Raw genomic sequence first — 13,689 nt, 5'->3', positions numbered from 1 at the left:
TACATGCGCATACGCATTGGGCTATGTTCCCCACTGCGGAGGGCCGGAGGCTCTTGGTGCTGGATTGTGCACGATGTTGACGCGACTATGTCTTCATACTAACTATGCCCCGAGTCATGTCCGGTTTCAGTTCTGAAACCAGCGTCGATTTGATGCTTTACTGTGCATACTATGGGTCCGATTGGACCGTCTGTGGCCAGCCCCTATACATGTATCAGGATAAGAACATGCATGCATCGCTCGCTCTAGCGTCACTCCACCGATGTAATCATGCCATCAGTCCTCCAGGGAAAGTACAAAGGAAAATAATCATAATATTTACTTATTGTCACTTGTTGCTAGATAGATTGAGTCGACTCGGGGTATGCACTATCCACACGGTGAACGTGATCATCTTGCTACGAAAGTATTACGGCGGGCACAAGCGGGCACATAGCTTCTTGTAGATGGTATCTGGCACCTCTCATTTTTTACGAACTCTCATGTCGATATGCGGCAGATCGCTAGCGCAGCCGGGCAACGGGCCTGGCCCCTTCAAAACAGTGTCCTTGGCCATATCGCCGAACGCCTTTATTTCGCCCTCCATCTGGCCTCCATTTATCACTTCCGGGATTGTGCTGAAGTCACCCCCTTTGGCTCGCAGCGCGGCTAATGCCTCAATCATCCACACTCGGCAATCCCACTGTGTATCATTCTGCACAAGCGGCACTTGCGCAAGGATAGTATGTATGTGCTCTGCCTGCATGACCAACGGTTCGTGTGCAGGCAGCTTTGCGATGAGCACCCTTCCTATGACCGTACCTTCTCGGAGACCATTCACGGCTTTGTGTTCGTACCGCCATTCTGGCATGCCATTGAGGTTGAATTTGACGCCTGACTGGATGGTGTTGATGGTGTGGTAGATATGGAAGTCGTGGACAGAGGTGTCGCGAGTTTCTTGCTTGGGTGAGAGCATGAGAGCGAAGTGGAATCCTGGCTTTGAGTTGCGATGGTGGAGGGCGATGTATAGACGGTGCTTATTGCGAGGCATGGCCGCCTGGGTCTATGAGGACGGATGTTATGATGGACAAGAGTATTTAGCTCAAGCGATTCCTTACCTGCGTCAATGCGAGAAATGTAACTTGGTGCAGGCACTTGAGAATCGACGCGCACGCGTTAGAGGCACAGGCAGGGCAGCACGAGCCAGCGGCAGGGTGAGAATATTTGGTGGCTGGCCGTCCGTTGGAGTATACGAGGAGCTGCAGGAGATCTAGGGGGCCAACGAGTTAGTAATGGCGGTTGAAGATTCCTTCAAGCCAATGATCAGAATGACATGTTTGTAGTCACGTGTTGATTCAGACTTGGTGCGGTTCTGCTCTCGTTTCCTCCATTGAGGAACAAGCTAAAGCCCATTCGCTGCAACGTTGCCACGTCATGTGTGAATGCGTGGAAATCTATGGAAAGTGTGAAATTTCACCGAATTTCACCTCAGTAGTAATGCGCTGTTTTACGCTGTGTAAGCAAATGTGATGATCATCTAGATTCTATATACCTTCTATCCCCTCCCCAACCACCGCTGCACCACATCATCGATACATCCTTCTAGGATCCCCTCCCCTAGTCCACTGATGGTTGCGTCACAACTGTGGCAGGACCGCGTCAAAATAGCCACGCCCATATTGATGTGGTCGGCACGAAGGTCGTACATTAATTTTTTCACACACTCAACAGTCTACAGACCTCTTTACTTATTCCCCCGCAAGTGACGTATTGCTTTTAAGTTTTATACATGTAAGTTATCACTAACTTTTTGCAAGGCGTTACATCATTAAATACCCTGGTGAACCCCCTTGCTTCCACCGAAAGCTATGTATGGCGCGAAATGTAGTTCGTCTTTTCTCCCTGTGGGTTGCCCATTGACAATTTGCCATTGATCTCACTTTGTATCAGCATTCTATTGATAGACCTGGAATTTGCGTGTATGATACTGGCGATTCCGACAGACCATGGATGGAAATATCACGATGGTACATTGAAACTTCCGAAACGGTGTTCCATCCTCCTTCCGGCACTGTGTGAGGCTCTGTATCATCATATCTGAAAGGTATGCTCCCACTTATTAGCACAAAAGCTATACATTCCATCTCATACTAGATGATCTAGATAGCGGCCATCCCATGGCCTCATTGTCCTAATGTGGCTGCGGGATATATAGTACGACGCAAATGCTGCTTTGCTGGGTGAATGCGCTCAAGCCTCAGTCAACATCCATGTCTTCCTCAACGCAGGACCTCATCCCACAACTTCAACTCGGGAACACATTTGGGGCACTTTTTATCGGGGTCATCATTGCAACAATGTTAGTACACTATATACCCACAAAGCTTAGCACCTCACCGAGTCCTGTCGTCCTAATATATCTCATGGAACAGGCTCTTTGGTCTAACCAATGTTCAAGCTTTCTTCTACTTTCAGACGCACAAGGGCACAGGGATCACATTCAATACACTGGCCGTACGTTCATGCTTCCTTCCATCAGTTGAGTTGTTGACGCTACATTAGGTCCTCTGGCTCTGGTATGTATACTTTCCCGCTGCCATTGTCGATCGCGTCGAGGTTACGCCATCCCCTGAACTTTTAGGATACTCGATGCTCTGCACCTGTTTTTAATAGTCCATTGCATCTACTATTATTTGGTGACGAACTACGCGAACATCAGTGCACTCACAAACATTGTATGGAGCTTCAAAGTGAGTTTTTACTTTTTGCCTTCGTGCAGCCCTTACTACAATGCTGACGGGCTCGTGCAGCTTCAGATCATCATCGATGTAAGTTGCATTTCCTATGCCATGCGATCTGTCCTACATATGCACCGCAGGTTTTAATCATCTACGGGGTACATGCGTAAGTTCGAAGTACTGTTATATACAACTTGAAGGATTCAAGCAACACTTTTTTATTTGTTCGCAGTCTGTATGCCTATCGCATATGGATAGGTATGTGTTTCCCTATCAATGGATTTCTACGACTGATACAATGTACCTAGTCGCCAAGGGCCAATCAAGAGCCCTCCCTGTAACAGTGGTGGGTTTGAAATCGACAATCATGTATAATGGCATTTGATTCTGATGATCCAATCAGGGTATAATTGTAATCCTAACCTCAGGTAAGTCTATCACATGCAATTCCTCCTCGCTCGATCTTGATGATTTTTCAGGCGTTTCCATCTGTGAGAGTTCAAATAATTGGTACCCTTGTTGTCAGCTCATCATGTTAATCCAATGCCAGCCACGATTTGGGCCGTGTGAGTGAAACAGCGTACTCCATAACTATACGACTTGCTGATAGGAGTAGGTATCAGTGTCGCATGTTCTCGGATCTTGTTAAAATCCAGTGGTCGACATATCTGGCTTTGGGCACGATTACTTTTATCGATGTCGTTATTGCATCATCGCTATGCTATCTCCTCGCTACTTCCCGTACTGGATTCTCTAGGTAAAGGGCAGTCTGTTCACTGCAAAAGATCTACCATACTAACATGGAGTACTTAGCACCGATTCCATAATAACAAAGCTTATGGCTTACATCATCAACACTGGTTGTCTGACAAGGTATTCTTCCCCCCCAGACTAGTCCACATCTTTGACTCATATTTCATGCAGCATATGTTCAATGGTGGCTGTGATTACAGTAAGCTTTCAATGATTGTACTGTCCATCTTGTCTCTGAGGTTGCCTACAGTGTGCAGCGATGCCGCACGACTTTATCTTCCTCAGCGTTGAATTTTTACTGGCTAAATGTATGACCAAAGCATTCTTATAAAATTGTGCTGATCACTGGTTCCTTTTCAGTATATGTCAACTCGTTCCTCGCACTCCTGAACGCGCCAAGCTACTTGCAGCCTACCACAGATACTAAGAACAATTCTTCTGAAGTTCATATGCGCCACGCGGTCTACCGCCCGGAGCTGAATATCAAGGCGTTGCAAGACGAGGGATCCCAGGGATCCCGGAAGAGCATGTTTAAACATTCCGGCGATGAAGGGATGCATAAAACTCGATCTGCCGTGGTCAGTAGTTGCGTTTCTGGCGATGGAAGAGTACTGATTGTCACGCTTTAGCCACATCGCCCCATTGAGGTGACGGTAGAGACGAGTTCCTTCTCGTCGGTGTGATAGACCGGTACTAGTATGCATTGTTGTCTGTCCGTCTCTTCGCAATATGGAACACATGAGTCTTTACCTATTAAATCATCACAGCGGTGGGAGACGAGGGAAACCCAGTCCATTATATCTCCATTTTTTCATATATCACTACTACCTAAAACTAAAGTCCTTCGACATACATGAATTCACATACACGTGGAATCCGAGACTTGGTGGCCTTGCCATCCGCCACCTGCGACTAAGAAAACCACGTTGCAATAGCGCGACAAAATTCTCGTCACAGAGGAATTTATACTCATAAAGTGCATATCAAATCGACTCAATGTCTCACTCAGCCATAAAGCCACTCGGAATTTGCACAGAAGGTCACTGAAAAAGTTGGACAATGATTGGTGTTAGTATTCGACAGAGACCCTCCTGTGGAAATCGGGGATTGGCAGCAGTCCTTGTATGGTCGAGAAGTACATCGAGGAAGCTCACATAACTAGCCACATCTACAAGGCATTTCATACTAATCTGATATCTTCAATGCTCCACTCGCGGAGGTCAATTGTATAGTCATCATAGTCACCATCAAGGAACCGATGCATCGAAGCCCATGCTATCATCGCTGCGTTGTCTGTATCCAATTTCAAACTCGGTGAATCGATCAACATATTGAAGCGCTGACCTGTGCATGATTCCAGTGGGGGGAAATGAAGTGATGTGCGCTCATCAGAGCTGTAACCATCCAGTGTTTCTACGAAAGCTGAGCGTGAGAAAGAATGACAGTCGAGATCAGCAGTGTCAAGAAAGGAAACTGCGGGAGATTAGCGGTTGGAGTCGTGAGCAAAGGGGTCAAAGCGTGGGCTTGCTGAAAATAAATGGATGAGTGCGGCGATTGAAAGAAAGAGTATGCGCGAACGAACCATGTGGTGGACACCGACAAGAGGCTTACCGAGGTAGCAGCGAGCGACTTCGTTGCATTCGAGCCCACACTAAGGCAACCTCCAATTCCTACAGACGACTTATAGGTGAGGAACATTTGCTGCAAATTAAAGGGAATGCCCACATGCCTGGACCTCGCGTAAATACAACACCATCGACGTCTTGTAGATGGTATCTGGCACCTCTCATTTTTTACGAACTCTCATGTCGAGATGCGGCAGATCGCTGGCGCAGCCGGGCAGCGGGCCTGGCCCCTTCAAAACAGTGTCCTTGGCCATATCGCCGAACGCCTTTATTTCACCCTCCATCTGGCCTCCATTTATCACTTCTGGGATCGTGCCGAAGTCACCCCCTTTGGCTCGCAGCGCGGCTAATGCCTCAATCATCCACACTCGGCAATCCCACTGTGTATCATTCTGCACAAGCGGCACTTGCGCAAGGATAGTATGTATGTGCTCTGCCTGCATGACCAACGGTTCGTGTGCAGGCAGCTTTGCGATGAGCACCCTTCCTATGACCGTACCTTCTCGGAGACCATTCACGGCTTTGTGTTCGTACCGCCATTCTGGCATGCCATTGAGGTTGAATTTGACGCCTGACTGGATGGTGTTGATGGAGTGGTAGATATGGCAGTCGTGGACAGAGGTGTCGCGAGTTTCTTGCTTGGGTGAGAGCATGAGAGCGAAGTGGAATCCTGGCTTTGAGTTGCGATGGTGGAGGGCGATGTATAGACGGTGCTTATTGCGAGGCATGGGTCTATGAGGACGGATGTTATGATGGACAAGAGTATTCAGCTCAAGCGATTCCTTACCTGCGTCAACGCAAGAAATGTAACTTGGTGCAGGCGCTTGAGAATCGACGCGCACGCGTTAGAGGCACAGGCAGGGCAGCACGAGCCAGCGGGGGGAGAATATTTGGTGGCTGGCCGTCCGTTGGATTTTACGAGGAGTTTGACGAGGAGCTGCAGGAGATCTAGAGGGCCGTTGAGTTAGTAATTGTCGCAAGATTCCTTCAAGCCAACGAAGAGTTTGTACTAGTCACGTGTTGATTCAGCCTTGGTGCGGTAATTTAAAGCTCTGCTTTCGTTTCCTCCATTTTGTGTAGGAGGAACAAGCCAAAGCCTATTCGCTGCAACGTTGCTCGTTTCATGCGGAACCCCTCCATGTTCGGGCCCCGAACTCTCAGGTCCATGTCCAGAGGCGACTCCTGTACCTCCATCACCGCCGACCTGCCCGACCAGCACCGTGCTGTCATCGATTCATCCTCCGTATATATACGCTGCATCTCCCGCAACAGTACGTCCCCAGGTACGCCTTTCCCACACTCTGTTTCATCACCAAACTGCGATTTTAGATTTGAATTGAAGGCGATGGATCTCAGTGTGGCGTCGCGTCACACCAGGCTGTACATACGTACATGACTTTAAAGAAGGAACGACCGTTTTCCTTCTATTCGGTCTGCTTACAGCAGACTAAATGTGGTGTGCAAGTTGGAGAACTTCATCACAGATAAGTTCTTCGATATTTAGCGGCTTTCCATGTCAAAATTTCCCCGTGCGTGCTTTGCAGTTTGATGGCCAAACATCTACTTTAAATTTGATCCTTGAATGATGTCGTATATCTGCCTGGATAAACTTTCCATTTCCATTTCGCTTTCACGCTGAAACACTTACTTCAGCAAATCAAGGCAGGGACATATGTGTATCATTCCTTAATCTCGCTCCGGCAATGGCGAGTGCCTGATACGGCGGGCTATATAATATCGAGCATGAACGCCATCGTCATACGTTTGCCAAGGTCGCTGCTCCCTAACTCTCATCATCTATTAGCATGTCCCTAGCCTCAAACGACACCGATTTGGGGCCGTTCCTTAAGGCAAGTCGTATCGTCAGCTACTATGCAGGTTCGTAGAGAGCAAGTCGGATGATGACGGTGATGTGTCAATCTAACCTTGACTGTGGTTATGCAGTTGCCTCCACCGTTGGGTTGATATACGATTGGAGTGAGCAAAACTGAGTATGAAAGAACCACTGACGTTCTTATCGTATGATGTTTCCAGGCCTTACGTTCGGTCAAGAGGTAGGTTGATGCTATTACTGGAGCAGCCATCTCGCTAAGAATGCTTCTATAGGTTGAACTGATCTGGGTGAGCGGACTCCCGCATCAGAAGAACGACGTACAAACGCAACTAACTCGCGGCAGAAGAAACGCTGGTCTCTCATGACGGTTCTGTATCTGACTGTATGTATTTTGTGTCATCAGTGTGGTTGACAAGTTGCTGACTTGAATGCATCCTAGGTACGCTATGCTGGAATAATATATATTATGTACGTTTGGATGGCTAAGCCAATAGCGTTGTACTAAAACCATCTCTCGCGATCAGCATCAGAATATTGTGTATGTCTCCTCGCACTCTGTTTTCATTTCTTCTGACCGGCGACATGCAGTGTTTATTCCGGTAGCAAATATAGTGAGTATTCCACTTCTATGCCTGCATTCCTCACTAATCAACTGCACTCCCATGTAGGGGTGAGTGAAGTTCTTAGCGAACCATTTGGTTCAACATAATGACTACCACAGCTGTTCGTTTGTTCCGAGCGTGTGATCTTCCGTAACATTTATTGTATTTGTTAGGCCCTACTGGATACATCGCACTAGATTGGATAGGTGTTGTCGTAAATGCAATACTGGGTGGTGAGCTGCGCAGCTGCAATACCTCCGTTATATTGAATTGACTGAAACGTTATACCAGTGATCATGATTGCTCGATTACATGCCATGTATCAGCAATCCAGGAAAGTGCTGATATTTCTCGTTGTCATCTTCCTGGCTGTCAACATCGCCAATGGAGTGATCGCGGCAATAATAATGACGGACATTTCAGGAGGTAAGCCTGATTTTGAGTGAAAGCCAGGTGCACCAGGCTCATCGACGAATCCCAGAGGTGGTCATTCTCTCAGGCACATACCAGTGCATCATTAGTTTCGGGGGAGATAGCATACTCCTGGGTTCCGTGACTTGGGTACTCGCCACTGTATGGGAGGTCGCAATACTGTGTCTAGCAGCCTGGATTGCGGGACAACACTTCCGTGAATTGCGACGCTCATCTGCAGGAGGGATTGTCGGAGACTGTTTCACGGTGTTAATAAAAACCCACGTACTTTATTTTGCGAGGTGAGCTCATCATGTGGATGTGATTCTCCCTGTCCACTGAAGTTTTGCGCATGCTAGCTTTATTCCTATCTCTTGCTTGAACCTTGTTTATCTGTCTCCGACGACCTTAGTGGTATGCCGATTCGTCACTGACCTCTGCATGTGGGCACGGTTCATCATTTTATAGGAACCATATTCTATGAAGTGGCGCGTTTATTTTGGTCTTCTTGAAGTTTTCTCGCTGGCGGGGAAATTTGTGCTGGGACCACGCTTGATCCTTGGTGTTCGAGAGTTTCACGATAAGCTTGTGACCGGCTCCGATACTGCATCCGGCATGACTTCGATTGTTTTCCGGGAGTGCGTGCATGAGGGGAAATACTCGATGGCCTGTGATTAACACTTGCCGGGTACTCTGCAGGGAGGGCGGATTTTTTTTGTCCCAAGTTTCGTCGTGATATCTATGTATCCATAGTACTTGGTGTTCTGAAGTCAATGAGAGAAATAGGTCTGGACAATTTATCGCATCACGACTGGAGTTTCAGAGGCTGACTGTTGCACCAGCTGCCCTCATACACTTGCACCAAGCATGAAGCCGGAATTGTGTAGGTTTGACTGGAGATCGAGGCGATCGGCAGATATAAACCATACGTATGAGATAAGGGAGGTTCTAGAGCAAGCGAGTGTCGAATTGGGAGCATGAAATTTGGGCCAGCGCCTAGGCCGATTTCCGTGACTTGGTCTTTCCAGGATGGTTGCGTGGATTCCCAGAGAAATCAAATGAGTCGACACGGTCGATATGTCATCTCACTGATAGATCTTGATACTACATGAATTATGGACACAAGTGGGAACAATGTTGTATCTGGCAGTCCTCATCTTCAACGAACTCTCATGTCGATATGCGGCAGATCGCTAACACCGCTAGGTCGCCCCTTCAAAGCGATATCCCTGACCGTGTCACCGAACCTCTTCAATTCGCCATCAGCCTGGTCTCTGTTCGTGACCTCAGGGATCGTGCTGAAGTCACCGCCTTTGGCTCGCAGCGCAGCTAATGCCTCAATCATCCACACTCGGCAATCCCACTGTGCATCATTCTGTACGAGTGGCACTTGCGCAAGGATATCATGGATGCGTTCTGCATACGTAACGACCGGTTCATGGGCAGGCAGCTTTGCGATGAGCACCCTTCCTCCTATGGCTGTACCTTTCCGGAAACCATTCACGGTTTTGTGTTCGAATCGCCACTGTGGCATGCCGTTCAGATTGAATTTGATGCCATGTTTGATGGTGTTGATTGCGTGATAGATGTGGTAGTCGTTGCGAGATTCGTTCTTGGGTGAGAGTATGAGTGCGAAATGGAATCCTGGCTTTGAGGTGCGATGGTAGAAGGCGATGTAGAGACGGTGTTTGTTGTTAGGCATGGGTCTGCTATAGGTGAGAGATGGACTAGGAGGCCAATCGCGTCCTTACTTATAGGCCACCCCGCCACAAAGACCATCAGTGTGTGCTCGAGTCATCATATGAAACACCTCATACTTTAGCGGACGCATATGTTACGATCCACTTACTAACGAGTTCCGATGTTCTCGTAGGCCGATAACGGTGTTGCCCTCGTGGCGGTCAAGCGCCGCGCATTTTTGCCACTGTGGATAGCACCTATTGTCCACGACATGACGCTTTGCCAAGGTAAGGTAGACCGGCCTTCCTTGCTTTGCTGTATAATGTAGTAACCTTACATGTACGGCACAGCAATGAAGGCTGTTTGCGCGTGCGCGAGCTTTGCCTCAACCTCCCTGTTCAATCTGACAATGAGTCAGCGACGGTCTTGTCGGCCAGCAACAGTTGTCACAGGCGATGGCCATTGACCACAAATCGAGCTTTGTCCACGTCGCGACGCTTTGGTAGTGGAAGCAAGCCAACTCATTGTGGTCGAATACTAAGGTTTCCTTTTGTGGGCTATGGATTGTGTACAAATAAGAATAAACAAGTGTGATTTGACGAACACGCTTTGGTCGCGTTTTATGTTTTATGTTGTCTGCCACGGAACACTCTTCAACACCTTCATCATCCTCGTTTTCAACGTTCTAATAACTGAAATCCAGCAGGCGACTTGAACACGTGCACTGACACATTTTTTGACTACTAGGTTAGCGCTAATCGCAACACGCCTGCCGAGTTACACATAACACGCACCTTGGAAACGTGTTTTGAGCGTGCTCTTAATCAAGGCTATCGCCTCGTAGCAGCCTTGCACGGGCTTACATATGTCATTCGCAGGCACACCTCTTGGTCAAGGCAGACGTCTAGATCACCACACTTTCCTCAACAAGACGCATCTTACTACAATTCACAACAACCCATCTGCTAGAACCGTCGTCAATCCTCCCACTAGTCCACAACGTTCAAATATAACAACCTCGTACGCGTACGGGTGAGCACTATCATATCATATCTTTTAACCGTACCCTCATCATATTTTCACATGCACGTCAGAGCTCCAACAGCAGGTTCCAAATCACCGCCTAAACCCACATCATCTGCAGCCACGGCCGACGCAGCAGACGACGAGACAGCTCTCGTCCGCTACGCTCGCCTAAAGCGCGAACGCTCACTACAGCAGTCTCAACCAACGCTCAACCCAGAGACCTGGAGTGTAAAGGACACCTCTGTCAATATCGCAAGCGCTTTCAGTCAAGCCGCATCTACATTACACGAGATGAACCCCAGTAATCCCAATAATGCATGGGCCTCTGGATCCCAAACAAACCTCAATGTCCCTCGAAGCACGTCGGTCGACTATGAGAAAGAGACTCACTCCACCAACAGTCGCCGACTAGCGCCGCCTCCGAATCGTCTTTCGCAGCGCAATACGCGTAAGCCCCTCTCAAAGCAGGACTCCACAATGACGCATGTGTCCGACTCCGAAGGCGAAGACAACCAGGAATCTCAAGAACGTGACCGCAGTGCTCGCGGGAAAAGCCCCTTTGAGCAGGTCGTCGACGTTTCTAAGCGTGCCCTCACGTCAGCAACCTCCTTTTACATGCGTCCCCGCTCAACCGAACCCGGAGACATTTCAGCTGTCAACACAACCACAAATGGCAGAGACTCCAGTTATGACTACGCGTCAGAGGAGCTGGAGTATCAAGAGACGATGCGGCAAAAGATAGCTCGTGAGCAGCAAGAGCAGACCGCATCCAAAAGACTCGTATCCACCCACAAGCGGAACCGGATGTCCATGGATAACAAGGCATATCAACCCTCACAGTCTGATATCGAAGGGGAGTCCGACGATGTTTCTGACGACGGGCGGAAAAGAAAAAGGAAGATTAAGAAAAAGGATTTAGGTGGAGGTCCTCTGACAACGCTGCCAGTAGCGGGCTACGACAAGCGACGGAAGAAGAAGAGAGGCAGCAAGACCAATGTTGATGGTGAGGAAGAAGACGACGACAGTAGCAGTGGAAGTGAGCAGGTAAGGGTGAACCTCTGTGATTTCAGCGTCTTTACTCATCACCTTTCACAGCGCTCATCGGCTCAGCGCGCGTCGACCTCCCAGAGTTCGATTGCACGTAACTCCCTACCCCCGCCTTCAAGGTCCTCGATACATCGCGGTTCTGTCCCTCCTCAGTCTCGCGGTTCTGTCCCTCCTCAGTCTCGCGATTCTGTCCCTCCTCAGTCCGACGATCCAACTGACCTCGAAGTAGGGCTTGACTCCATCCCTGAGATGGATGAGCCTCCAGCTGTGGATGGCTTTTCCAACACGTCTGACATGCCATCACGATCATTCTCGGTCGGAGGTCTCTTAGGCCTGGTTGTGAACCGTATTGTACGGCTCCTTGTGGGTCTCTTCGCTTGGGCCATACGCATTCTTGCCCTCCTGGCCCTCGTTCTTGGCCGCATATTTGGGTCGATCATTGACATCATCTTTATGCGTCCAGCCGCCTTTTTCTCACACATCAATGCGGGGCCATTCATCACCCTTGCCAGATACCTATTCGTCGCTGCTGCTCTCTATGCCGTCTGGCATCAGTTTCATGATCCTATCCTTCAAATGCTACCCATTCGCTCACCGCAACGCACATATTACGCACCCGACACGCCGATCACGAACCTTGACGAACTTAGTGCTAGGCTCCAAAATATTGAAGCCGCTCTGTCTGGTCTATCCCTTGACCAACAACGTGCTCGTGCCCAACAAGATCTTGAGGCTCGCGCACACGGAGATGTTGTCAACCGAATTTTTGCTCTTGAGGCGCGAATTCGTGAAGAAGCCAAGCGAGTGTCCGACACTGAAGCTCATCTTACGTCATCTTCGAGTCAAAGTCTGGTTGACCTTAGACGGGAGATTCAAGCTCTGCATTCTCAGCTAAGTGCTGTTGAATCTGCGCCTAGGGAGACCGTGGTTTCAATGCCACCTCCTGCTAATGACGAAGAGGCACGGGCTAAGTTGAGGATTCTAGAGGAGCGGCTCGGAGGCGTCGAGGGTAGCGTAAAGGACGCTCTGGAGCAAGCCAAGAACGCTGCTCATGCTCCAGTAAACGTACCTGCTGGCACAGCTTGGTGGTCCAAGCTGGCATCCACTGTTGGCACCGGTGCTGGTTTGACCATTAAGTCAACGGATGGCTCCGACGTCACTTCACTCATCTCCCAACTCGTCGACAACGCCATTGCACGGTATGGGACTCAAGATATCATCTCCCGTCCTGATTTTGCGCTCCATTCTGGTGGTGCACGTCCTATCCCCCATCTCACGAGTGGCACGCTGGAGTTGCGGCCAAGCACGCTGCAAGGGCAGATTCTGGGTCTTATTACTGGCCACGGATATGAAGTCGGCCGATCGCCGATAACCGCTTTGCACCAGGATTTGCACAGCGGGAACTGCTGGCCCATGACGGGGTCTTACGGTCAATTAGGCGTGATGCTTGCCTTCCCTGCTATCGTCTCTGATATCACCATTGACCACGTCGCCAAGGAAGTCGCATTCGATCTCAGCACGGCTCCCAAAGACATGGAGGTATGGGGCCAAGTAGAGGGCAAGGATAATCTGGAAAAAGTTGCAGCATGGCGCGCAGAACAAGCTGCGCGACGAGAGGCTGCGAAGGAGGCTGAAGAAGCTATATCTGAAGCGGATCTCGAGGACGACTATCCGGCTACGCTCCCAATGGACGTACCGTTCATCCGCCTGGCATCGTTCACCTATGATATACACGCGCATTCAAACATCCAAACCTTCCCCGTTCGCCAAGAAGTCCGCGATCTATCTCTAGATTTCGGTATCGTGGCGCTTGTCGTCAAGGATAACTGGGGCAAGGATGGGTATACGTGTTTATACCGGTTCCGCGTGCACGGCGAACGCCCTGGAGGTGCCTCGTTGCCTTTCCCTGTTGAAAATTCATGACAATAATGACCTTGAAGTGAGCGAAGGAGTGTACATGTGACATATACGTTCTTTATTTTTTTTTGGAGTCG

General features: G+C 49.1%; 5 protein-coding genes across 5 annotated transcripts; 2 read left to right on the top strand and 3 right to left on the bottom strand.

Annotated features, from left to right (window-relative positions):
- Positions 1-282: 282 nt before the first annotated feature.
- DEU56DRAFT_572366 (uncharacterized protein) lies at positions 283-1,249 on the bottom strand. The gene is made up of 2 exons (XM_041346870.1): positions 1,098-1,249; positions 283-1,042 (listed from the first exon to the last, which is right to left on the bottom strand). Exon 2 carries the CDS (start codon positions 1,028-1,030, stop codon positions 464-466), a length of 567 nt encoding a protein of 188 aa, XP_041204483.1. The 5' UTR covers positions 1,031-1,042; positions 1,098-1,249; the 3' UTR covers positions 283-463.
- A 1,000-nt stretch (positions 1,250-2,249) lies between these two features.
- DEU56DRAFT_961897 (uncharacterized protein) lies at positions 2,250-4,453 on the top strand (the record flags this gene model as incomplete). The annotated part of the gene is made up of 17 exons (XM_041359351.1): positions 2,250-2,338; positions 2,412-2,493; positions 2,542-2,555; positions 2,621-2,729; positions 2,790-2,807; positions 2,858-2,883; positions 2,950-2,975; positions 3,026-3,063; positions 3,121-3,145; positions 3,197-3,208; positions 3,268-3,283; positions 3,334-3,474; positions 3,531-3,590; positions 3,642-3,669; positions 3,721-3,778; positions 3,831-4,048; positions 4,100-4,453. The coding sequence occupies 17 exons, from the start codon at positions 2,250-2,252 to the stop codon at positions 4,151-4,153; spliced, it is 1,014 nt and encodes a 337-aa protein (XP_041204482.1). The 3' UTR covers positions 4,154-4,453.
- Positions 4,454-5,106: 653 nt separating this feature from the next.
- DEU56DRAFT_572446 (uncharacterized protein) lies at positions 5,107-6,098 on the bottom strand. The gene is made up of 3 exons (XM_041346871.1): positions 5,883-6,098; positions 5,200-5,827; positions 5,107-5,140 (listed from the first exon to the last, which is right to left on the bottom strand). The coding sequence occupies exon 2, from the start codon at positions 5,821-5,823 to the stop codon at positions 5,257-5,259; it is 567 nt and encodes a 188-aa protein (XP_041204481.1). The 5' UTR covers positions 5,824-5,827; positions 5,883-6,098; the 3' UTR covers positions 5,107-5,140; positions 5,200-5,256.
- A 2,914-nt stretch (positions 6,099-9,012) lies between these two features.
- On the bottom strand, positions 9,013-9,825 carry DEU56DRAFT_572086 (uncharacterized protein). Its single transcript, XM_041346869.1, has one exon. It carries the CDS (start codon positions 9,642-9,644, stop codon positions 9,102-9,104), a length of 543 nt encoding a protein of 180 aa, XP_041204480.1. The 5' UTR covers positions 9,645-9,825; the 3' UTR covers positions 9,013-9,101.
- Positions 9,826-10,259: 434 nt separating this feature from the next.
- On the top strand, positions 10,260-13,689 carry DEU56DRAFT_983275 (uncharacterized protein). The gene is made up of 3 exons (XM_041359941.1): positions 10,260-10,654; positions 10,717-11,692; positions 11,744-13,689. Exons 1-3 carry the CDS (start codon positions 10,488-10,490, stop codon positions 13,616-13,618), a joined length of 3,018 nt encoding a protein of 1,005 aa, XP_041204479.1. The 5' UTR covers positions 10,260-10,487; the 3' UTR covers positions 13,619-13,689.

This window comes from Suillus clintonianus (assembly GCF_016758775.1).
Source record: "Suillus clintonianus strain FC179 chromosome Unknown DEU56scaffold_88, whole genome shotgun sequence".
NCBI lineage: Eukaryota > Fungi > Basidiomycota > Agaricomycetes > Boletales > Suillaceae > Suillus > Suillus clintonianus.
The sequence above is the reverse complement of the archived record's forward strand: the minus strand, read 5'-3'. Positions and strand labels throughout refer to the sequence as shown.

Excerpts from the sequence above, each read along its gene's own strand:
- DEU56DRAFT_572086 (XM_041346869.1), bottom strand. The coding sequence starts at position 9,644 with ATGCCTAACAACAAACACCGTCTCTACATCGCCTTCTACCATCGCACC.
- DEU56DRAFT_983275 (XM_041359941.1), top strand. The coding sequence starts at position 10,488 with ATGTCATTCGCAGGCACACCTCTTGGTCAAGGCAGACGTCTAGATCAC. Across the intron at positions 10,655-10,716 it reads ACAACCTCGTACGCGTACGG|AGCTCCAACAGCAGGTTCCA; the intron begins GTGAGCACTATC and ends CATGCACGTCAG. Across the intron at positions 11,693-11,743 it reads GTAGCAGTGGAAGTGAGCAG|CGCTCATCGGCTCAGCGCGC; the intron begins GTAAGGGTGAAC and ends CACCTTTCACAG.
- DEU56DRAFT_572366 (XM_041346870.1), bottom strand. The coding sequence starts at position 1,030 with ATGCCTCGCAATAAGCACCGTCTATACATCGCCCTCCACCATCGCAAC.
- DEU56DRAFT_572446 (XM_041346871.1), bottom strand. The coding sequence starts at position 5,823 with ATGCCTCGCAATAAGCACCGTCTATACATCGCCCTCCACCATCGCAAC.